Below are 23,127 nucleotides of genomic sequence, written 5' to 3'. Positions count from 1 at the left end.
CCCCTAAGAGGCCTAGTTTGACAATTTAAATTATCCTCTAGGATGGGCCCCTCTGGCTATGTGAGGAGCAGGAGTACTGGACAAAACACCAATGAATTCTGAGGGGAAATTCAGCCAACAGAACAGGGCTGCACGTGTTATGGAAGTATTTGTAAAAATAAACAAATAAACAAGCAAACAAATAAATGTGTATGTACATATGAGAAAAAAAATGAGAGGGTCTACTCAGGGACAGGAAGAAACTGGAAACCAGGTTCTGAAGCTTCACCAATGGCCCAAATCTTGCACCTGGAGAGACTGAGCATGCTCCACACAAGAGAAGCAATGAAGCCTCTACTAAGTTAGTGTGGATACATCCCATCCTTTCGAAGACTCAGAATTTTATAACAAAGTAAGGGACAACCAGTTATTTCAGAGTTTGCGTAAATTACATTACAACACACAAAAAGTATGAAAAATATTTTCAAAGTATATGTATATGTGTATATGTGTGTGGAAGGCAAAGTGTATTATCATGTCTGGTGTACAACTTTTGCTTACTCTGATCTGCATAGTTTTTGGTCTTCAGCTCCAGCTGTCGAGTCTGAAATTCAAGGTGTTCCACTTGGATTTGTAGTTCTTTCTTCTCCTGCTCCAGTGCATCTTCGAACTCTATAAACTTCTGAATAGGGAAGAAGCAGAGAAGGAGGCATGGATGAGGAATAAATGTAAAATGTGTTTGCCCTATATGACTTCCTCTCCTCACAAAGAAAGAAAAATTGAGACAATATAAATTACGAAACAGGAAATAAGATTTTTTAAGTACTGTAATTAGCACAATAGCATTTAATCAAGCTGAAGAGACTATTATATGTGAGAAAGTGTTAGCTATATTTAATGCATAATTAATACATAAACTATGGTCCAACGTGAGTTATGTAAACCAGCACAACTCTATCATCTTCATTGTTCTTCCTCATGCCAGGCTGAATCTTGATTCCTGTTAATTTGATGTCAGACAAGACAAATTCTAATTCTATGGTCATATATTTACAAATACACGTCAGAAACCTGCAGACCAATTCTTCTATTTGTGGAGTTTTGGAGAGCTTCACCTATGATTCACGTGGTGGGTAAGTTTTGCAGAACTGTGCGAGTCTTGTGGAAAGCGTATCCACAAGTGTGGGCAGATGAGAGCAGCCTCTGCCCCCAGCGACAGTGACCTGCCCCAGCAGCAAACCCCAGCAAACCTCAGCGGTGTGTGGGAGCTGAGGGCAGCAGGGGGGAAACAGGCAGCAGAGGAGATTCTCGCGGCAGAATTTCACAAATTTATACCGAGAAGTAAAAAGCTTGGGTAGCTGTTCTCGGCAACAAAGGGAGGGAAGGGATCATTGCTGCTCTCATTAGCAACAACAACGTGGCATCTGTGCACACAGCAGTGGTGACTCCTGCACAGAACACTGGGCTGCAGCAAAGACGTTTACAGATATACTCATTTCATGATGAAAACACAACAGAAAATACCTGATTGCAGGTTATCATTTCTGTAAAATGTCGCTTTTGACCTGGGAGCTTTAGCCGTTCACTGCATGCACAGCGAAGAAAATTAAAACGTGGAACGCTGAATTTAGCTCTACTGTAGTGAATTGATAATACACATTACTCTTGGTAAGAGCTGTAGTCACAGTTCCTTTCATGAAATATTTGAACTAAACAGGGTCCCTGGAAAGTGAATAGCACCCTCCAATCTCTGAGTATAGTTAAGCAAGCCTGGTTCTTGTGCTATACATGGTCACGAGTTTTTCTGCACAAAACACTAACGCATACCCATATGCAATAATGACCCATAATCCATATTTCTGGACACAGAAACTGAGCTGGTTCTCGTAACGCTCCTGACGTGTAAAGCACAGTCCCACCACGCTTACAATGCCGTAGGACACTAAAGCTATCTTGCTACCTTCAGAATAAGTCGTATCCTGGCCTTACAAACCCAAAAATTTGAGTCTTGTTACATTACTCCTGAACAGCTACATCAGAGGAAGCTAAACCAGAGTTGTCTGCACCAACCAGTCCTCTGAAACACAAACCTATCCGCTGAGCAGCCAGAGCAGGACTGCGGGCAGGAGCAGCCCTGGATTCAGAGCTGCAGAGGATGAGAGCGAGCAGCAAATAAAGCCGAGGGGGCTCTAACCTACCTGTAAGATGTTTACAGATGTTTACAGAGGAGCCCGCAGGGGCTATGAGGCTCTCACAAGGGTGCTCTGCTCCCAGCCCTGCACATCGGCTGGCCGAAATCTCCTCCTTCTACAAGTATGGACACTGGGGAAGAAAAGCCTGCGCTCCTCTGTACTCTGCAGAGGGGAAAGTGGTGCTCTCTGAAAATAACGCTGCTCAAGGGGACATCGCAACTTCAATTTAACAAAGTGAAGCCTCTTTGTACTCTAAAAGACACAGACTCTGGTGAAAATCATTTTTGGAGAAGATTCCCAGGGAAACGAATGCATTTAAATGCACAATAAGATTATGTTGTTAAATTCTGCACATGAAACAATATGCACAGTATTTGCCGCATTCTCAGGATAAGCCCTGTGCATATTTCCTATGATTTTTAGGGGAATAATTAGTAGTGACACTGGAGCCATCACTATGTTTGTGAACGGGATCTTCTCTCTGTAGAGTGAAAGGCTACATCATCTGTTATTCCCGCAGACTTTTAAAACTGGTCAGTAAATTAATCTGAACAATGAGTCAGTTTTCATTCCTACATACCTGTATTTACAGAAACAATCAAATGCATTTTAGCCATGTCTCATTTTCCTGCACTCGTGTTCTGCAGTGCCTTTAACCTTTAACTGGGCTTTTAACTTTCTTTTCCTTCCTGCCCAAATTTATTGCAATAAGGGTTTTTTTTTCCCCTTATGGTTGTTTTCCACCGGTATTTTCTAGAAATACCAGAAATGCCAATACATTTCTTCCACTATAAAGGAGTTATCTCAGTGGCTAAACATTTACCTTTTTATTAAATTTTAAGACTGTACAAGGTTTTAGATTTTTAAGCGAGCATTTTTTCTCTGAGATGTCAATTAAACATTGAAATTGCTTAGTCACTCACAAATCTCCAGCAATCTATTTTATGGATATTAAGAAATTTATAAAGCAATCTGCTTCATAAACTTCCAGTTTTATTCTTGAAACATTTTCCAGAACAGCAATATAATTTCAGAATGAGTAAAAAGAAAGAAAGAAAAAAAAAATCCTATCCAACACAGCTACACCGAGCAAGAGACCTAGAGAAGCAGCAATTTAACTTGCTCCGTTTGGAGGACTGACAGAAGCTACACCAACAAAAGAGCTATTTTCCTGGTTATAATCTCCATCTCCTCGCAGGGTTTTGCTGGAACCACTCTGCGTTAAAGCTCTATTGATGAACCCTTTTAATTACAGCCAAGGGCTAAATCCCCATCACATCACACTGGCTCAGCTTTACCCACCCCTCTTGGCTCGAGATGCTCCTAGTTCTCCATCCAAGCCCATGCCATCCAGGCCAGGATCATCCAAGAATGAGGTTTTTAGCAGCAATAAAAATGAATGGACTTTAAGGAAAACACTCACAGACTTCTCGACAGTAAATTAGGAAGCTAAAGAAGGTACAAGCCCAATTTTATTCCCACTACGTAGGTCATCTTTAATAGGATTCCTGGATTTGCTACTGCTGTTTCGGTTTAATTCAGAGGAAAGTGAAAGATTAAGTCTTCTGCAAATACGGCTCAGTCTTCTTACTCAGTCCTGTCTATTTTGCAATCTCAAAGTAATCAAAGAAATAGAAAACTAGAAATCAATTAACCATTTGGAGAAGAAAGAGACATAGAGACAACAATATTAAAAATTAATATTACCCTAAGTATCTCAGGGAAGAACAGCATTTCAGATAAAGGTATTGCAGCACATCCTGTTCCATCTGCCGATGAGATCGAACAACAGCATTTCTGCACAGGGACGCAGGGGCTCTTTGCTCTCCCTGTTTCTGAAGCACCTTTCCGCTGCTCCTGCATCAGAAGCCATCTCACCGGAGGTTCTCCCTCGGCATCAGAAGGTCCGAGAGCAGGAAGAGCCCCAGATCCGGAGAGGAGTGAACAGCCACAGCAGCAGGACGAGGAGGAGAGGTTTCACTGCCAGGGCCGTCCCCGAGGCAAGCATGCTCCTGATGGAGGAGATGGCTTAGCACAACACGATGTCCCCACCGCTCACCCTTCGTGGTACAAGCGAGCTCTCATCAGCGTATTCAGGCAGGCTTCTTTTTTTTGCCAATAAGCGAGCAGCAGACATTTCATACAGCAGCCAGGGAAGAGCCTTACTAGCCGCTAAAAGCAGCAGAGACTGACATGACCTTGCTGAGGAATACGAGCACATCCCCAGGCACACCCCAGCGGTGCCAGCAGCGTGGGGAAAACAGGCACTTCGGGCACATCTGTACTACTCTAGTGAGCAACAGCCTCCCGAGGCAGAGCCAGCAGAGGCAGTGCTTCCTCTACCCCATGATGCTGTGCCATGGTCCTCACACTGCGGCTCGCGGACGGCAGCGCATGGCTGCAGGTGGTCCCGGCCAAGCAGCACTGCTGGGGTGGGCTGCAGTCCCTCTCCTGCCCTCACTCAGCCGGCCAGCCACAGCCCCTGGCACGCAGCAAGTCCCCCACCCCACCGTGCTCTCTGCACCAACCCCATGCTGCTAGGAACTCGTACCAGGGCAGCAGAAACACAGAACACAAGCTGAATAAAGTACTTCAATTTTTTTAATTTTTTTTTTTATTAACCAGACTCACAGAGGCAGTTATGTTTTAACACCAAACCCATATTATTGAGTGAATGAAGCTTGGTAAGTAAACACCCATTGGCATTTCACATTTTCCACTTTTTTCATGGGGATGGGGTATAATCCTGTCACTACTGTAGCTGTGGGAACATTCTCAGGAGCTTGACCAGGACCAAGATTTCACCCTGACCTTTTAAACCTCCCCAAAATTAACCAGCAGAGGGGACACTAACTTGAAAGTCACTTTCCCATCTGAACATTTTCTGCCTGTAATATTTACAAAAAGCACCAAAACAGTTATAATAGAAAAAAAAAATCCATCTGGTTTACTCGTTTTGTGTGTTTTTCATCTAAGTTTGTGCACAGCCCATCCCATCTAAATGCTGCAGTTTGATGCACAAAGATTCTGAAGCTCCATGTCTCTCTGGGTGCTAACTAAAATCAGCAAGCCTTCATAATGGAAAAGAATTTTCACATGAATCAAATTCATACTTCTGGCCCCAGAAATTCCAGTGTACAAATTCCAATGACTTACTGGAGGCAGATACTGCAGATACTATTCTTGCTTCATTACCTTAAATATTTAACAGGGTAAGAGCGGGCCAAAAAAAGAACCACAACCAAAAAACCCCAAGCTCAAACAGCAGAGCTTAAAATGCCCAGGGCACTAAGTTTAAAAACTGAAATGCAAATTTGCTGCTAAGAGGCAAAAAAAACCCCAAAAATGGTGCTGGCAAAGAATCAGGGGGCTTAACTTGCTGCTCTGAGCTGCCCTTAATTTCAAGGGGTTTCTCCTTTGGTGCTGCAACTGATTTCCTCCGACGGTTTCACTGCACGAAGCTCAGTTCAGACCCACTGCTCCGTGATTCCACCATTCCCAGCTCCATCTTTATGGAGATGCAGTACACACATTTAGAAAACAGAAATAAAAAGAACCAGATAATTCCACTGATGGTTAAGAAAAAGTTTTGATCCCACTATGACAAAGTAGATAGGTGCACTGGAAGAACAAACAGTCCATGCTCCCAGTAGTTCTTAATAGCAAGGCTGACACAGTGGTTAATATTTTTACTAATTTTTATTATTTTAACTAATTTTTCCAGAGCCCCTACGCTTGCTTTCAAAGAGTAATTTCTGAATATGAACATTTACACAGCTAATAACCTCAGTGAGCTAAGAAAACTGGAGTATGAAACTGCTATATATAAAATTAGTCACATGGATTTTTTTTCTGCTAGCCTCTATCCCCAGATTTCAAGCAGGATAACTGGTCTGTAATAACCCAGGATTATGACAAACAACAATGGCTCACACACTACTCTGCAGGGAAAATATCTAGCATAAAACCATCTTAAGGTGAAAGAATGAGCATTCCTCTGCAAAGCAGTGGCACAATGCAGACCGCCTGGCTCGCTGCTTTATTGCCTGTTGCAAAGGAAGAGCGGGACTAAAAATAGCAGCATATAATCAGAAATCATCACATCACACTAGTGATAAACCAAGCAGAGAGCCAGAGAGGCACATCCGCGCAGAGATCTCACTACATGGCCTTAATCTGTGGTGGCTGGCGGTGCGTGCAACGGCGCTGATGGGGGTCACCCAGACGGATCCCCTCGCCCCTGCGCCAGCAGGAGGTGGCGGTACCCCGGGTGGAGAAGCTGCTGTGCAAAGAAGCGAGGAACACCTGCCCGGCAGCGCCATCCGCCGAGCAGCAGAGGTCTGTTGGTGAAACAATGGAGGGCTCTTCCCCGTGAGATCCCCCCACCTGCGCTCTTAACAGGAGCCACTGCCCTCAACAGCAACTTCAGGAAGAGAGACTGCTTCCTTACGAAGCAGGAATCTACCATGTTGTGTTTGACACTCAAATCATCGCGTCACACATTCTTATTGTAGATCCTGCACAGGCAACAGCCACAGTTGGATACCAACTGTGCCAGAGCTTCAGGAACAGGCTGTTAAATTCACAAAAAAGATCCTTACATTAAGCCAATTCTCAGAAATACGGTGGTCATCAGCAAAATGCTCCCTCAGGAAATAACTTCCATTTCAACAGCTGATATCAAGGGAATTCTGCTTCTCACCTTATGAGCCAGTGTGCATTGAGGCAGCTACTTTTTAGAAGAGCATTAGAGAGCTGTGTAAAAATAAAGAGTTAAAAATCTCAAACTATGAACAGATGTTCAGATTTTTATCCCTATAGGCATTTTATATAAATTTTATATTCAGCAAAGCTGAAGTAGAAGATAAAGGTATCGAGTCTTGTCTACTTTATGTGAACGTTAACTTAACTTCAATTGCATGAAAACATTCCCAGTTCCTATCAAGAAGAGAGTCAGTACAGACATATGCAGTGTTTCCCTTGTGAAAACAAAGGTTTTGCAAATATTTAAAGCTGCTCTCCCTGGCTGGTCTCAACAGCTGAAATCTACCCTCACACAAATAGAAAAATTCAGCCACCAGCCCACACAGTGATGAAAGCATACCTGAGTTTCCAATGTGCGATATCTCACATGACATGAATTTTAGGAACGTTTGGGCTCCCTGAGAGCAGAGTTTCACTAACAGGTAAAAAAGGGACACCTTGCCTTTCACCTGATAGTCACTCAGCTGGCTCTTCAGTGCTCCAAGGTGACAGACCCATGGGTTTGAGGGTGCTCCGAGCAATGCCTACCCTTTCTCCTGGAAAGTCCTTCCCTTCAGAAGACCCTTCTCCGTGTGACCCAGGTCAAACCCAGCCACAGCACCTGAAGAGCAAACCACAGGTCCCCCTGCAGCCTGGATGCTCCCCAGTAGTATCGACGTGCAGTGAAACACTAATATATGTGTAATCCCTATAAAAGACCCCAAACAGCATCTGTGCCACAAGAAAATATGCCATCAATCAGTAAGTGTAAATTCTAATAACAGCCCATCTCCTCTCCATCTCAGAAGGATCTTAGTTACCACAAACATGAAGATGCTATCTCAAGTATTAGTTTTATAAGACATAATTTAAAAGACCAACTATAACACTCCCACAAGTGCACTGACAAACAGCAGACAGGCCACAAGCCGGAAAGAAGTTCAGCTGCAGCTGTGAAATGAAGCAATCAACAATTTTAAACCCCTGACTACACCACACTTTTTAAAACTCACAGATCATTAGTTTACCACCTCAAATTTCGTGCTTGTACAAAATCTTATCCTGCACTTCCCACAAAACTCAGCAAATCACAACTTTGTTCTCCACTGTCTCTTGTTCTACTCCACGGGGTTCCCCAGTTGTGGTGTATTCAGCAATTACTCAATCACAGTTGTGACAGCTGTGGCATAAAAACTCTTATATTTTCATTGCAGAGCTTGGCCCGAAGTTCAAACCATATTCATGGTACAACTTATGTTACACATCAGCCTTGGGACCAGGAGGTGTTTTATATTAGGAATGCATGATTGTATTAATAACTATATTGAATACTTAAGATACATAACACTGATTCACATAAAGATGCTTACACATAAATATGCACTTAATACAGAAAAATAAGTATCAGTCTTCCTTGGCTGAGGTCTCCAATCACAAATAAAGCTGACAGCGAATAAGGCCATTTATTAGTAGAACAGCCAAAATATCCTAAAAGAGAACAACCCATTTCTCCTCCTTTCTACTTTTTCTGACACATTATAATGCCATCTTCACTGTATTTTTAACTTAGTTTTTAGAATTTGTTAGTCCAGAAGGACACACAGTTTTGTGATGGCAAGACGCTCTGAGCTGTGCTCTGTGTCTGAATCTTTGCTATTCTCTTCAATGACAAATGCTCTCCTGAAGGAACATTTCCATCTCCGCAAAAACATACACCCTTCTAGTGAAATAACATTTCCTTTACCTCTGCAGAGCTTGTAGATAAAGACTTTTGTTCCTGTTGCTAACTTCAATTAGTAAAAAAGATATCTTCTATCTGCTAGATACTCTACAGTCATAGATTGGTCTTTGAACGCCTCCTGTGAAAGAAATGTATTTTTTTGTTGATTCATGCAAAGATTACCATCTCCTATATTCCTATTCCAAGAGATCTGAGCCTTTTTTCAAAGGAAGATCCCTTTTCCCTTAAGATGCTCTCCATGAAGTAGGCCTGGTCCTAGAGTACAGCCATGAGAGGCAGAGGGGACCCTCCCAAACCCTCCACCCTGCTCCAGCTCTGCCAGGGACCCAGAGTTCGCCCGTCTTGCCGCTCACATCTCCCAGTGGGACTGACCACATGCTTGCTTGGGACAGAAGATGAGGTGGAGGAAAGGGGTGCACAAAGAAGCGATGAGCTGCTAGTGGAGGAGTCCTCAAAACTGCCTTGAGCACAGCCTTGTCACTTATTTCCATCAGCAAGCATGGCCAACAAGAAAGGAGGTGCAACTGTGAAGTCTTGCGGATGACATCTTGTTGAGATCTTGTTGGCCATGCCTGCCGATGGAAATACGTGACAAGGCTGTGCTCAGGGCAGTTTTGAGAAGAACTCCAGGAGTTGCTGTCAGCACTAAAAAGAACCAAACTAACACAGGGGAAGAACTGGATCATACTGAAGACCAGAGTGATACTAGGACGGAGGAGCACAGGAGCACGAGGGCACGCACACAGGGACAGCCATTTCTGCTGTGATGAAGAGGGTTGAGAGGAAGGAGCTGATGACAGAACGATTAGTTAACCAGGTGCCACGGTGATGTGCTCTGGGCCAGATAAAACTGCAGCGTTAGGAGGGCAGAGAGGAGACGAACATGCTGCTGCCTCCTGCCACTCCGTGTCACACAGGCTGCACCGGACCATGCTAACGAAGGTGAATCTTATTACTAGGACTTTGGAAAAGGCAATGTGACACGGGGGCACTCCCAGGAGAGTGTCATGCCACCGCATGAAGCACTGGAAAGAGGTACCTGGAAAACCACCTATTACTCCTCCTACCTCTCAGGGAGGATCAACCCAAGCACCAGATGTGGCAAAGGGTTACTCAAGGAAGAGGCGGATGAGACAGGACGAGGGGCAATGGGTGCAAGTTGGAACATAGGAAGTTCCGTTCCAACACATGAAAAAACTTCTTTACAGTTAGGGTGACAGAGCACTGGAACAGGCTGCCCAGGGAGGGTGTGGAGTCCCCTTCTCTGGAGATTTTCAAAACCCGCCTGGATGCAGTCCTGAGTGATGTGCTCTAGGCAATCCTGCTTGAGCAGGGGAGTTGGACTAGATGATCTCTAGAGGTCCCTTCCAACTCTGAAAATTCTGTGATTCTGTGAATCTGTAGAACAAGGCCAGGCTGGCCAGGTGACACACGGACACCTCCGTGCTAGCAGGACGTGTGGCACAGGCCAGTTCATCCGTCTGCTTTGGTGAGGGAACACAGCTTGGCTCCAACACCTTGCAAACAGAGACCAAGTTTCCATTAACTTGGAACAGGACTGTCCATTAACTAAGGACAGGACCAGTTTCCATTAACACAGCAAAGACATAAATATTTGATCGAGAGAAAGCTTACTAATAGTAAAGGACAATGCTGGCACAAGAACAAACAGTAAAACCAGGCCACGAATAAAAAAAAACCCTCCACTGCAATTTAGAAGGTTACCTTCCAGAAGAGTAGAGGCAGGAGATTTAACTCGTGGTTTTAAGACAAAGCATGATACATTTATGAAAGGGATTATATAACTCAGTTGCCTGCAATACCGAGGGACGGGACACGCTGACTCAGGAAGTCCCTTTCAGTGTTATTGTCCTAAGTTTTTTAATTAAGAGTAGGTGTCTTTCTAAGAACGCTAGAGGCAAAACAGCTCCAGATTTGGTGCAAAAATAACCATGCGGTAAGAAGTCTGTAGGAATCAAGTCTGGAGTATCTCAACTTAAACCAAGACAGTCCCCAGCGCTATAACTAGACATACTGTAGCTACATACACACTTAATATTAATATTACCTTATATGTGCATGTGTGTATAAACATACAGTAATAGACCATTCAGGATTAAAACAACAGGTTGAGTGGATGCTGGCCGCCCATCACATCATGACACGCGCAGACCTCCTGCTTCACACTCTGCTTCCACAACAGGCTGTACTACAAAAGCTGGACAATTGGGCAGAGGCATCCTCAGTAAAACTACATGGTAAATACTAGTTTAAGATAACTTTCCTTATTTCAAGAGAGTAGATGTTAGTTTTCTCCCAAATCATAGCGATCATCATACCACAAGCGCAGCAAGCGGAGAGCACCCAACAACTGCTATCCAAACTCTTGCCTCCCTGTTTTTTTCTTTCTTTCTAAATTTTTTTCATGTATGACATTGCATTATTGAAGTCACAGTCTTCTGCTTCCTGCATAGCTTAGCACAAGCCTCCATTCAGAGAGATAAAAGATACCAATGCACTGTTTTCAACGCTGAACAGAAAGAGCATGGATAACAACGGATAATGAAACAAATATTAATGGAACAAAAAGGAAAAAAAAATCAAAATCATGCAACCTAGTAATGTAAACTTTTCTTCCTTTGCGAAGTCTAAAATGTACTTTCATGCATTTCAGTATCTGGAATTATGGCGCAAATTATGTGGCAATTTTGATCCAACTAAGGCAACACACTACAAAAGTCACCCAGCTGAAGGAAAAAAAAAGAAAGAAACCAGGGAGGGGAGACTAAGGTGGGTAAAATGTAGGCAGTGTTTCAAATAACTAGAACTACAAAGATGCTGCAATTGCACTTAATGCTGCTACAAAAGGTGGCTGTGATGAAAAATTGTGTTAAAACACGTAACTATCCTGAGAGGTGCTTAAATCATTATTTTACAGATTTAAAAAATTGTAACAAAGCAAAGTAGATCTGCCAAAGACCACCGTGCAAGCGAGCCGCAGAGCAGCCATCGAGATTCCGGCAGAACAGGCAGCAGGCTGGTGGGAAGGGCAAGGTCTGCTGCCTGCACGCCCACGGCGGGGACCCAGAACGGGGGTACAGCCCCTGCTGAAGCCACAGCCACCAGGGAAACAAAGAAGCTGCCAGCCACCACCAGGTGGTCAACCCCAACACCATGGCCACGATCAGCATGGTAGTCCATGGAGCCTGTGGTGTCCCTGAAGCTCAACGCGTGCCAGGTGTTCTGCTGGAGTGGGACCTCCAGAGAGAAGACAACTGGTGAAACCAGAGACCCCCCTGCAGCCGGGCCACTACAAGCTCCATGTCCCCTGTGCAGATCCAGAGGCACCGTGCTGGGAAGCCCCTTCAAAGCAGACTTCTCCAGTTACACCAGTAAGTAGAGGAGATTTCTGAAGGGAGAAGGCACCTAGTACAGGTATATACAAATCAATGGATAAAAATAACATTTTAGCTTAAATTGAATGTGCTTTTAAACATAAATGCTCAGAGATGGAATGTGAAAGTACGGTAGTATCTGTTGAACACTGTTATGTTCAAATGACAAAGTATTATTTCTCTAACAAAGTCTTTTACCATTTTCTAATAAAATCAAAACACAGTCAGAAGTAGGACTAATGTAATTTCTTAAGTATATGTGTGTAAATACTGTACCTGGTTATTTTATACATACATAGAGCCCAATCGCATGGAACCAGTGAGAAACAACTTGTCTTTGAAAGACAGCTTGGGGCTGGAATTTAACCCTCCTATTGGAGGTAGGGCTACTTTCCATTCTAGTAGAGCTTCAAATGGGCTTTATAACTCGATTTTGGAAGGCCAAATTTAGACCACGTGTAGAAACACATCCAAAATACTCCATTATACCCAATATAAATCAGTGGACATGTCACTAGCAAAAAAAAAAAAAAAATCCATTCCATGTGCTTCCGGGGAGAATATTGAAACTTAGCAACAAAAAATGTAGTGAAACTGGAAGGCAGCCCCAGAGAGAGGCAGTCAATTAATGCCATCATCACCATGAAACATAAAACTCCTTAAGATTTAATAAGAAAAATGCTACTTAATGTATCAGTTACTTGAAAATCTCTTAGGTCTGAAAACACTCGCTCTGATTTTAGCTCTGATACTCTGAAACACAATCTATACAGGTTCCTTAAGTAACACTGGAGGAAAACATGCACCAAAATAAATGCTGAGAGCACCAGATTCCTCTTAATTTTACCACCACAGGCAGCTCTACAATGAACACCACCTACCCACTCCCCAGCTTAGGGAGGTTTCTCCTGAAAACTGACACCTGCCTTCTCAACTGCAGCTCTAAAGTAACTCGGTATACGAGATGTGCCACGTTGAGTAACCAGCCATTTTCACCATCTTCTAGTCCAGCGCACGCAGACATGCATGTCTGCGCACACCACGCACTTCTTTCTGTACTCCCCACCTCCGTCTGCTGTGACATGCTGAATTTAGATTGCTTGTTCTTTAAACACATGTCCCAGTGTCCCACTGTCTGCGAGACACAATGTATTTCACAATGATTAACAACTAAATAAGAAAATAGAGGATTCTGGTTTAGCTCAAGCAAAACATTTATTTGGGTTGTTTTCCAAAGCAACCATTGATTGGTGAAAGAGAACTGTAAACATCCTGAGATGACACCTCTCTTGTAGTGGGAAGGGAAAGGTACTTCTCCTTAACTGAGTTCTTCTACATCACGTTGTATACTTCTTCCGAATGTGCTGTTCACCAACGCGCTGCACGTGAGCCCTTTCGGCCATTTCTCAAGCACAGAATTCCAGAACCAAAAATCCAGACAGACTCCACAAAAGAGGGTAAAAAGCTAAAGTGCCTCTGGGCCATACACCTTGAAAATAACCAATCATTAACAGATTAGTTAATTTTCCTGTTTTAAATTAGGATTTGCAATTACTATGTACAATTACCTTTTGGGAGAAACTCAGCATGTGTTAGACGGGAAAACCTTTCCCTAAAACCCTGCAGGTGGAAAGGCAGGCAAACCTGTTCTGGTGCTGCTTCGTTGCCTCCCCTCTCCAGGGGAAAGAGCAGGTCTGCTCTAGCACTGAGAGGCAACTAGCCTTCATGCTGCAATGCGGAGTGGTTGAGGTTGGGATGGCCAAGCCCCAGGCGGAATGGGAAAGAAAAATAAGAGCCTGAAATTGTTGTCAGACCCTGTTGAGCATCGCATTCTGCCTTGAGCGGGTTCCTTCAAATCAGGGCACTGGGAGAGACAGCAGACACCAGCAGCTGTCCTCAACCAGCGGAGACCACATCACCATCCAGTTCAGAAGCAGAAGGTCCAATGCTTCACACTGATACCTGAACTAAAGCAATCTGTCCTGGAAAGCAAGACATACCTCCAAGGATACCATTCTGGACACCCTGCAGCCCAAGAGACGGCAAAGTGAACTGCAGACAAACAGAATACCACACCCAATGCATCAATTTTGAAGGCTGACCACCCCCTTGAAGAAAAGAAGGGATTTTCAGAAAAATGGCAGTGTTTGTCAAGGTCCATGCGTGGCATCCCTGGACATGCAGATTAGCTGTCAATCTTCTCGACATCAATGTGCAACCTCAGACTGATGGTCTGATGGATGAACAGTAACGGAGCAGCTCCTCTTGCCTGGGACACCCCACGCTTCCTCCTCAGTGGCATGAAACAATCTAGCCTGCTGTGACTTGTCAGAGGCACCATGACAACCGACAAGGATGGAGTTGTGCGCCATCTTCATCCTCCTCAGCAAGCGAGAGGAAGAGCAAAGGTGCCAGGGTGCCTCTGCTAGATGAAAGATGGCACCATTCTCAGAAAAGCGAAGACTGGCTAGGGAGTTTTCTTGAAACTTCAGACACCACAGTTATTTAAATTTGTTTGAAACGGTACTAAGTCCGAATCTTCCCAGATTTTCTTGGCTGTTCTCTTGCAATTCTACCTCCTGACACCCCAATGCTAAGTTCTGCCTTCATACACCTAGCACGTCCCAACAACATCCTTGAAAAATCCACATGCAGAGCCATGAACTCGGAAAGTGACCACGAAGTAAGCCTGCTTCATTTCATCACAAGAAAAAGTAAAAAAGCTCCTCATCAAAGCCCGCTTGAGGTTTACAATTTGACTTATGGGGGAAATCCTGTTGAGGGGAAACCTGACCACAACCCCAGATCATCACAGAATCATAGAATGGTTTGGGTTAGAAGGGACCTTGAAGATCACCTCTTTCCAACCCCCCTGCCATGGGCAGGGACACCTCCCACCGGACCAGGTTGCTCAAAGCCCCATCCAGCCTGGCCTTGAACACTTCCACTTGATCATAACCAACATCCAGAATATTATCATGAATTGCTCTTCAAATAAAGTAACAGCACATTGTGCTCACTAAGATTAATTTTAAAGGTAATTTTTAATAACACACACTGATATTTATTAATATTAATAAGTTCCATAAGCTTGAGTGACATAAAGAGGATTTGTGTGAAGGATCTGTGTTTGGATATAGATTTTTTCTCCTCCCAGATTAGTGAGAATAAAGTAAGGTTACCAGATGGCAAGGACTGATGGGCATTACGTTTGGAAAGCCTGACTCCTCATAGAGAAGTGACTTAGAAATACAGATCATATGGTCAGTTTCTATTGCCTGTCACAAATCGATTTTGCTAGCTTTCTTTAAACTAATAAAACCTGTAAACCGAAGACTCTCCAAATTCACTTCATCTAATCAGTTTAGACTTTATACCATTTATTAGAAAAATTCAGAATTTCTAATCAAGCAGTTGTAGCAAGTGGCTTTGCAGCAACTGTCTGTCCTATAACAACATCTCTAATATGCTAAAAAAATCTATAGTTTTTACACTAAAGAAAAAAAGCATTGTGCACATGAACTTTTTATGGGGAAAAGACCAAAAAAAAGTAGAGGGAAGGACAAGCTGCTTCTGCATTTCTAAGAGCATTTTTTCCTCCGACTCACCCCAAAGCATTACATCTTGTGTTTTAGCTCCTAGTCTGCATTTGACCCACTTGGTACCCCTCCATCAGACCAGCCTGGCATCTCAGCAGCACAGGATACTGTGCTGACCCCACCTGGAATACTGCATCCAGCTCTGGAGTCCTCAACATAAGAAAGACATGGACCTGCTGGAGCATGTCCAGAGGAGAGCCACGAGGATGATCCGAGGGCTGGAGCACATCTCCTATGAGGAGAGGCTGAGAGAGTTGGGGCTGTTCAGCCTGGAGAAGAGAATGCTCCGGGGAGATCTTATTGCAACCTTCCAGTCCCTAAAGGGGCTACAGGAGAGCTGGGGAAGGACTTTTTACTAGGGCACGTAGTGACAGGACGAGGGGGAATGGATATAAACTGGAAGAGGGCAGGGTTAGATTAAACATTAGGAAGAAGTTTTTCACTTTAAGGGTGGTGAGGCACTGGAACAGGGTTCCCAGAGAGGTTGTTGAGGCCCCATCCCTGGAGGTGTTCAAGGCCAGGCTGGACGTGGCCTTTGGCAACCTGGGCGGGTGGGAGGTGTCCCTGCCCATGGCAGGGAGGTTGGAACTCGATGCTCTCCAAGGTCCTTTCCAACCTAACCCATTCTATGATTCTATGATACATCTCTCTCCTGCACCTCCAAACCAGCGCTGACTAGTCTACCACCGAGACAGATCCCGTGGGAGACAAGGTCCCGGGAACAGCCCGGCACATTCTGCATCTTTCAGGACACCACACTGCAGCCAGCCTGGGTTTCATGCGCGCCATTGCCCCCGCTCCACACCCTATCACATGCCGACCCGCCTTACTCCCAGTGGAGCGACGCACAAAGAAGGAAGCAAATAAAAAAGGGCAGACTGCCATAACACTAAAATCGTACTGTGGAGAGGGAGGAGAGTGGCTGCTGCTCTTAAATTTCTGCAGAGGGTGCCTTCCCTGGTGCTGCGCTGGCAGGGACAGGGCAGGAGCCCATCTAGAGCTGCAAAAAACCCACCTCCCACTGCAGAGGCAGCTCTCGACCCTTACATCCGAGTAGAGAAAAGGCACCATGGAATTATTTCCCAGCAAATGCCCCTACTTCCCCTTCAGGGGCAGGAAAGAATTATTTCTATCACTGTTATTTGCATTAACATCGATCCTAGTCCTGCATCAGGAGACATGCAACGGGATGTTAAACCGTTGGCTTACAATCCCATTTACTTTTATTGCTGTAATTTTTTGTAAGGAAAGGCATGCTCAGAATCCAAAGATTACCATCCTTCACACGGTGGACGTGCTGATCGTAGACCAAAGCAGTGATGAGGTCGTCACTATCGGTAAGGATGGCTAGTGCGTTTACCTTACCATCTAAGAGGGAAAGGAGAAAATCAGAATCGTTGTAACTAACACTGCCTACCCAGATAGGAATTTGAAACACAGGGGTCTCCAGAAACACTTTTTGTTGTTGCTTACTTTTTAAGTATACAGAGTTAATATTATTATCTTCAGTTGTTGAGTTTTAATCATAATCTGCAATACTGTGATTAATTCTGAATCGTGTTCAAGTAATATCACTGACAAAGGACATAGGAGAAGAATGAGAAAAGATGATTAATATCCTCAAGATATAAAATTTTGTCTCACCCAGAAGACACGAGATCACTTTACAGATGCTCACACTTGCGTTGCTTTTTACTTCTGAACAATTAAATGGATATATTTTGGAACCTTACAACAAGTAAGGAGGGAAGTATCATAAATAGGAAATCTAACATTTGCATGCTCAGTAGAAAAAAAAAAACCATTACAAATATCACAGCACTTTTCAGGAAAATGAAGAATCTAGTTTCTCCAGGACCAACAGCTTTTGTAAATCAAGGCAAGTGCAAAAGAGGACTTAAGGTAAATTGGAAGAACACTCTAATAGCGACACAGATCCTGCTTCTCATTCTGCTGGTGAAATCTGACAGTGTCCCGCAGGCTCCAGGAATGGAGGAAGATGGGCTGAAGAACACAGAGACAGACCTTGTACACAGACGGCTGTGCACTAAGTCTGCATTTCATGCTTGCCAGTTACTTTCAGCTGCACTCAGTGGAAAGGATCCACGTGATAAGCAAAGCCTTTCTTTATCTGGTATCTGCTATTCCCAAATGCTTTCCTCCTTGGATGCTATGAGGTCACCATCAAGCTGCGTAAAGTCCCATTAATCAGCTATTTGTGAGATCAGGTTTCAGGTAGGCAAAACAGAAAGTGCCTTCCCAAGCTGCGATTTGTTTCACAGGGAAAGAAAATACAAGGCAGAAAGGGAAAAAGCTCTCAGTGGAGAACACCAGAGGTTGGAGCACAGAGCATCACTTTTATCACCCTTCTTCACCATCTTCTTAAAGCGAATTAGTGTAGGAGGGAGGGACAATATTTAAAGTATTAATTAACTTATTTAAATATTTAAAGTATCCTACCTGTTCTTTGAGATGCAGGTAGGAGTGAGTGAACTTGTGATATTGCCACCCCGCTGGAGAGCTCTTTAAGTACCTGAAGCCACAAAGAAACCTGAGGCAACCAAAGTGCGTGCCTCTCACTAAGGACCATCTCTTCCCAAAACGCGGCCCGCTGATTTTCAAACAAAACACTGGAGGCATCTTATTACATAAAAATAAAATACTGGTAAGTGAACGTGCCTATCATATCAAACATCAATGCAGACACCATAAGGAGGTGGTGGCAATGCAGAAGCCATAAGGAGGGAGTGATGGCCATCAGAAGATGGAGGTGTTGCTTTTTTTTGGAGGTAGGGAAGGATGACACTCAGGTGTCTCTCGAACACAAGTCCCACAGTGGCAATGCCAGCAAAGGGCTTTTCCAGTCCACATCTCTGTTGGGCGCTGCACCTGGGGAAGCACAACCCCAAGCACCAGTATGTGCTGGGGCCACTCAGCTGGAAAGCAGCTTGGCAGAAAACTGGAGGTCCTGGTGGACAGCAAGTTGAACATCAGCTGGCAATGTGCTCTTGCGGCAAAGAAGGCGAATGGTGTTCTCGACTATGGCCAGCAGGTAGAGGAGGTGATCCTTCCCCTTTATTCAGCACTGGTGTGGCCACACCAGGAGTGCTGTGTCCAGTGCTGGGCTCTCCAGCATAGGAGAGACAGGGAGATACTGGAGAAAGTCCAGTGAAGGACCACAAGGATGATGAGGGGGCTGGAGCACCTGGAGAAGAGAAGGTTCAGGGGGATCTCACCAATGTATATAAATACCTGAAGGGAAGGTGCAGGCAGGACGGAGCCAGGCTCTTTCCAGTGGTGCCCAGTGACAGGACAAGAGGCAATGGGCACAAACTGGAACACAGAAAACTCCCTCTGAAGGAGTAAAAACTTCTTTACTGTGAGGGTGACAGCACTGGCACAGGTTGCCCAGAGAGGTGGTGGAGTCTCCATCCTTGGAAATACCCAAATGCTTCTTGGACACGGTCCTGGGCGACCTGCTCTGGCAGACCCTGCTTGAGCAAGGTGGTTGGACCAGATGACCTCCAGAGATCCCTTCCAACCTCAACCAGTCTGTGATTCTGTGAAAGTACCCAGAGCACAGATATACCCATGGGGAAGCCCAGAAGATAACAACTCAAAAACCAGCCCACTGGGAATGTCACACACAGCAGCACACACTGTTTCAAGGGGTTCCTGCGCTGCCAAAGCTCACGTCCCATCACCAGGCAGGTCAGAGCAGCACTGCTCACCTCTCAGTTGGGTCCAACAGCAAGACAAGTCTTTGAGAACCACAGCCTGCAAGGCTCTGCCACGCAGTCACACGCTGGCTCCTCACTCCCAGAGCCAACGAAAGGCTTGGTCACACTGATGCGGGCAGCGCCACCTGCCTGGAAACACACCTACCACCACAGGCAGAAGAATCGTCATTTTGAAACAACAGCCACATTTACTGAGACAAGTTTCTTTAACCACTTTCCAATGGAGGTCGCTTCCAGGTGCTGGACTGCCGTAGCGCAGAATACAGGCTACAAAAGCCTTTCACAAGGGGGTCAGACCTCCTAACCAGCACCAGGTACGTAGCTTTTTACCATACATATACACATGTTAAATGAGCATCTGTTTAAAAAATTCTAATGAGCATTAACTGATGCTGCAGATCCATCGACCAAGATCTTACTTTGCTATTAACACACTTTTTGTTTCTTTGGACAGCCACCACCATTCCCTTGCGATGCAGGAAATTTCACTGGAAGCAGTTTGCATGCAACGAGAGGTCAGAAGGCCACCTCCATGCCTGGCAGAGATCTGCCTTGCTTTTCTGACCTCCAAGAAGCAACACTAATGTACGCCAACCGGCCTCGTGCTTCTGTGCTTCCCGTCCGTGAATGCTTTTATGTGCATTTACACGTGCATGCTAATCTTGGAACCAGTGTCCGAACATGACCAACAATCTCTGCAGAAACCAGTACTTAGGGTGCACAGTGGTGGTTTTCTTCAAGGGAAGAAAAATCGGAACATTAAGAAAGCCACTTACATAAAACAAAATGTCTCATTAAGAGTGGACTCAATAAAGCTTGTTGTCCCTGGGGGTTTCTGCTGGTGTCCCCTAACCCTTTCCTCGTCCCAGCTCTACCACAATATGTGTTCTGAGCAGACACGAGGAAGAGATGGCATTTGCACAGGCTAACGAGAGCTGGGCCCACCTGCCCCAGACCCACGTGCGGTCTGGGAGGGAGGATAAGGGAGCCAGACTATTCTCTGGACAAGAGGCAATGGGCACAAATTAAACCACACAAAATTCCATCTGAATGCAAGGAAGCACTTCCTTACTGTGAGGGGGGTCAAACACTGACACAGGTTGCCCAGAGAGGTTGGAGACTCTCCATCTGTGGAGATGCTCAAGCTCTCACCAGACGCAGCTCTGGACAACCTGCTCCGGCTCAGCTTGCTTGAGCAGAGGGTGCTGGACGAGGTGGTGTCAGGAGGTAACCACCAAACTAAACAATGCTGTGACCCCACAAACACCATACCATGCCAGTGAAAATTACCCTGTGTTCATACGTAATACAACACAGATGGAAGGAAACAAAAGCACCGAAAATCCGGAGCAGTCCCACATCTTCAGTAGCTTGGAGGTCAGGGAAAACTGAAACGTTGTGTACTAAGCCCCATAACCGCAGAGACCGACAGCACCGTCCCATTTCATGGAACTTCTATTTTCAATCCACTTGCCTAGGTGCTCCTGCTGTCCTATTTTAGGACAAGTGGAAACTACAGAGTCACTCTGCAGCCTAGGTGTTTAGAAAACAAAGCAATAATCTGCTCTTGGCAAAGATTGTTTTAAAAGATAATATATAGAATCACCTTAGAGAAAGAGACAGAAGAACATTGAGAAGGAATACTCATGGTGTTTAGCAAAGGTGAAATGAAAGTTGTTAGAAACAGCCCTAGCATAACAAAATGTACCTATAGAGCCTGTTTGTGCACAATTTCTGCATAAAGACAAAACAGCAAGATTTGATGGTTCTGCAGTGGTGGTAACAAGACAATACAATGCACATTTTTACGCCAGAGAACAATGCCCACTTCTGGTTTCCATTACTTTGAAATTAATAAACTAATATAAAGTAATTATAACTCAGCGTCTTCTGACATGATATTGCAAGAGAAGAACGCTTTTCATCTCCAACTCCCAGCCTCTCAGCGTCACTTTATTTGTTGTAATTAGCACTTGTACGCAGAGGAGAATCAAGATGGGGTCAAATTCTGTTCCCAGAGGAGGATCCTCCCACTTAAAAGTGAAGCTCTCACCCCCAGACTTGAGGTACAGCACAGGAGGCTGAACACTGCTCGGGAAGTGGGATGGACCTTCCCTGGTTACTATGGGCAGTGCTGCAGAACAGCAATGCACATTCTGGTGGGAAAAACATTCTTCTGTTTTTCCATCATTTACCATTATCTGGTGGAGGTCAGAATTCTCTGTAATACACAGATTTTCACCTCCACAACATGTAACTTACTGCTTACAGCATATGGGAAACGGGTGCAGACAAATAATATACTTTTTGTTATGCACAGAGGGAAAGAACAGCCATATGTTCCATATATGACCTTGTAATGGGGATTACGTAGCGGCAGAATACTCATTTGTTCTCATAAAAAGCATGTTATCTAATCCTTTTTGGTAACAAGTCTCCTTGGAGACTCTTTTTTTCCCTGCTTACATTGAGCTGTGCGTAAGGACGATAGAGTATCATCATCATCAGTGCTTTTTAAATCTCAGCAAACAGTATTCTGTCATGGTTCCCAAGTTTCCTTGCAGGGAATGTAACTGTTGTCACATTTGCTTCCAGAAAACACATCCTGTAGCTAGGAAGTCAAGAATAGAAATCCACCCCAGTCCAAAGATGCAAGATCATTCCAACTGGACTGTTCCACTCCCCATTTGTAGTCTTATTTTTTTTCCCCATAAGCAGTGCACTTTAAAGAAAAAATCTCAGAAACTGCACAATACTGTCTCTATGCAATATTTAATAAGTAGAGTCTCACATACTCAGAATCGTTCTTCAATCCCTACATGCATTCAAAAGAATTTTAAAGATTACTTATTACTCCATTACTACATAATTAAAACCCAGGACTAACACATTAATCAACTGGCTCTCACTTTCAGTATTAGTAATGGGCCACAAGCATCCTCCTCACCAAGCCAGCAAGATCCTTGCACGTGATTACTAAGCAACAAGAACACGTCTGTTAAAAAACTGCACGGTGCATCACACTGTTCTCCAGTTTAAAAGCTAGTCCATTAATTACCCCTTGTCAAATCAGAACTTGACTCCTAGTAAGAGTACCGAATCTTAAACCTTTAGCCATCTCCTAGTCTAAAAGATGGAAAAAAGCAACCCGCTTTTAAAGAAGTTGCGTAGTGCAACGAGGATGACGTGGTGGGGATGGACTTCTTCCACCACCAATGCTCTACCCCAGCCCACAGACTGTCACTTCAAGAGGCGAAACAGCAAACGCTGTAGTTCGCAGTGCTCATCCATGGTCGAGAAGATGCTCTGGGTTTCAGCAGAGACAGGCGCAGGTGTAGGAGCAAGACAGAGCATGAGTGACCTCCCCCCTCTGTTTTGTCTGCATCCGAGTCCTTGTGCAACCCAAGGATTTTCATTCCCTTCCTCTGAGGGGTTCACTCTCCTCCCGAGCACTCTCAGACCGGGCTGCCGGCCCCGCAGCATGGGGTGCTCTCCGGGAGCAGGCCGTGCTCCGGACACCGCACCTGCTAACTTGGGAAACTATTGTCTAAAGGTTCAAGGATAGCTTGGGTAAAAACAAGTTTCAAAAACCAGATGTTATATTCTAAAGGTAATTTTTTTCTCTGACTAAATAGCTGACTGCTGACAGCTGCATGGCTGCGCAGAAATCACCGATTTTAAGCAGCATTTTCCAACCCCCGAATCAGCACAGACGTCAGGCCCGCGATGTGCTGTCGG

At 44.6% G+C, this 23,127-nt stretch overlaps 2 protein-coding genes across 2 annotated transcripts in view; one reads left to right on the top strand and one right to left on the bottom strand.

Moving 5' to 3' along the window:
* LOC104287662 (C-Jun-amino-terminal kinase-interacting protein 3-like) overlaps nt 1-2,788 on the bottom strand; it is an 11,579-nt gene extending 8,791 nt beyond the window's left edge. The window contains exons 1-4 of the mRNA XM_009886388.1: nt 2,752-2,788; nt 1,807-1,939; nt 1,504-1,564; nt 541-661 (exon numbers count right to left, since the gene is read on the bottom strand). Of these exons, the coding sequence (XP_009884690.1) occupies nt 541-661; nt 1,504-1,564; nt 1,807-1,939; nt 2,752-2,788 (352 nt within the window). The remainder of the gene's footprint in view (nt 1-540; nt 662-1,503; nt 1,565-1,806; nt 1,940-2,751) is intronic.
* A 3,592-nt stretch (nt 2,789-6,380) lies between these two features.
* LOC104287661 (major facilitator superfamily domain-containing protein 1-like) overlaps nt 6,381-23,127 on the top strand; it is a 45,745-nt gene continuing 28,998 nt past the window's right edge. Inside the window, exons 1-2 of the mRNA XM_009886386.1 lie at nt 6,381-6,509; nt 16,896-16,986. Coding sequence (XP_009884688.1) covers nt 6,381-6,509; nt 16,896-16,986 — 220 coding nt within the window. The remainder of the gene's footprint in view (nt 6,510-16,895; nt 16,987-23,127) is intronic.

Source organism: Charadrius vociferus, unplaced genomic scaffold (assembly GCF_000708025.1).
Source record: "Charadrius vociferus isolate BGI_N301 unplaced genomic scaffold, ASM70802v2 scaffold585, whole genome shotgun sequence".
NCBI lineage: Eukaryota > Metazoa > Chordata > Aves > Charadriiformes > Charadriidae > Charadrius > Charadrius vociferus.
This window is presented reverse-complemented; position numbering and strand designations above follow the sequence as displayed.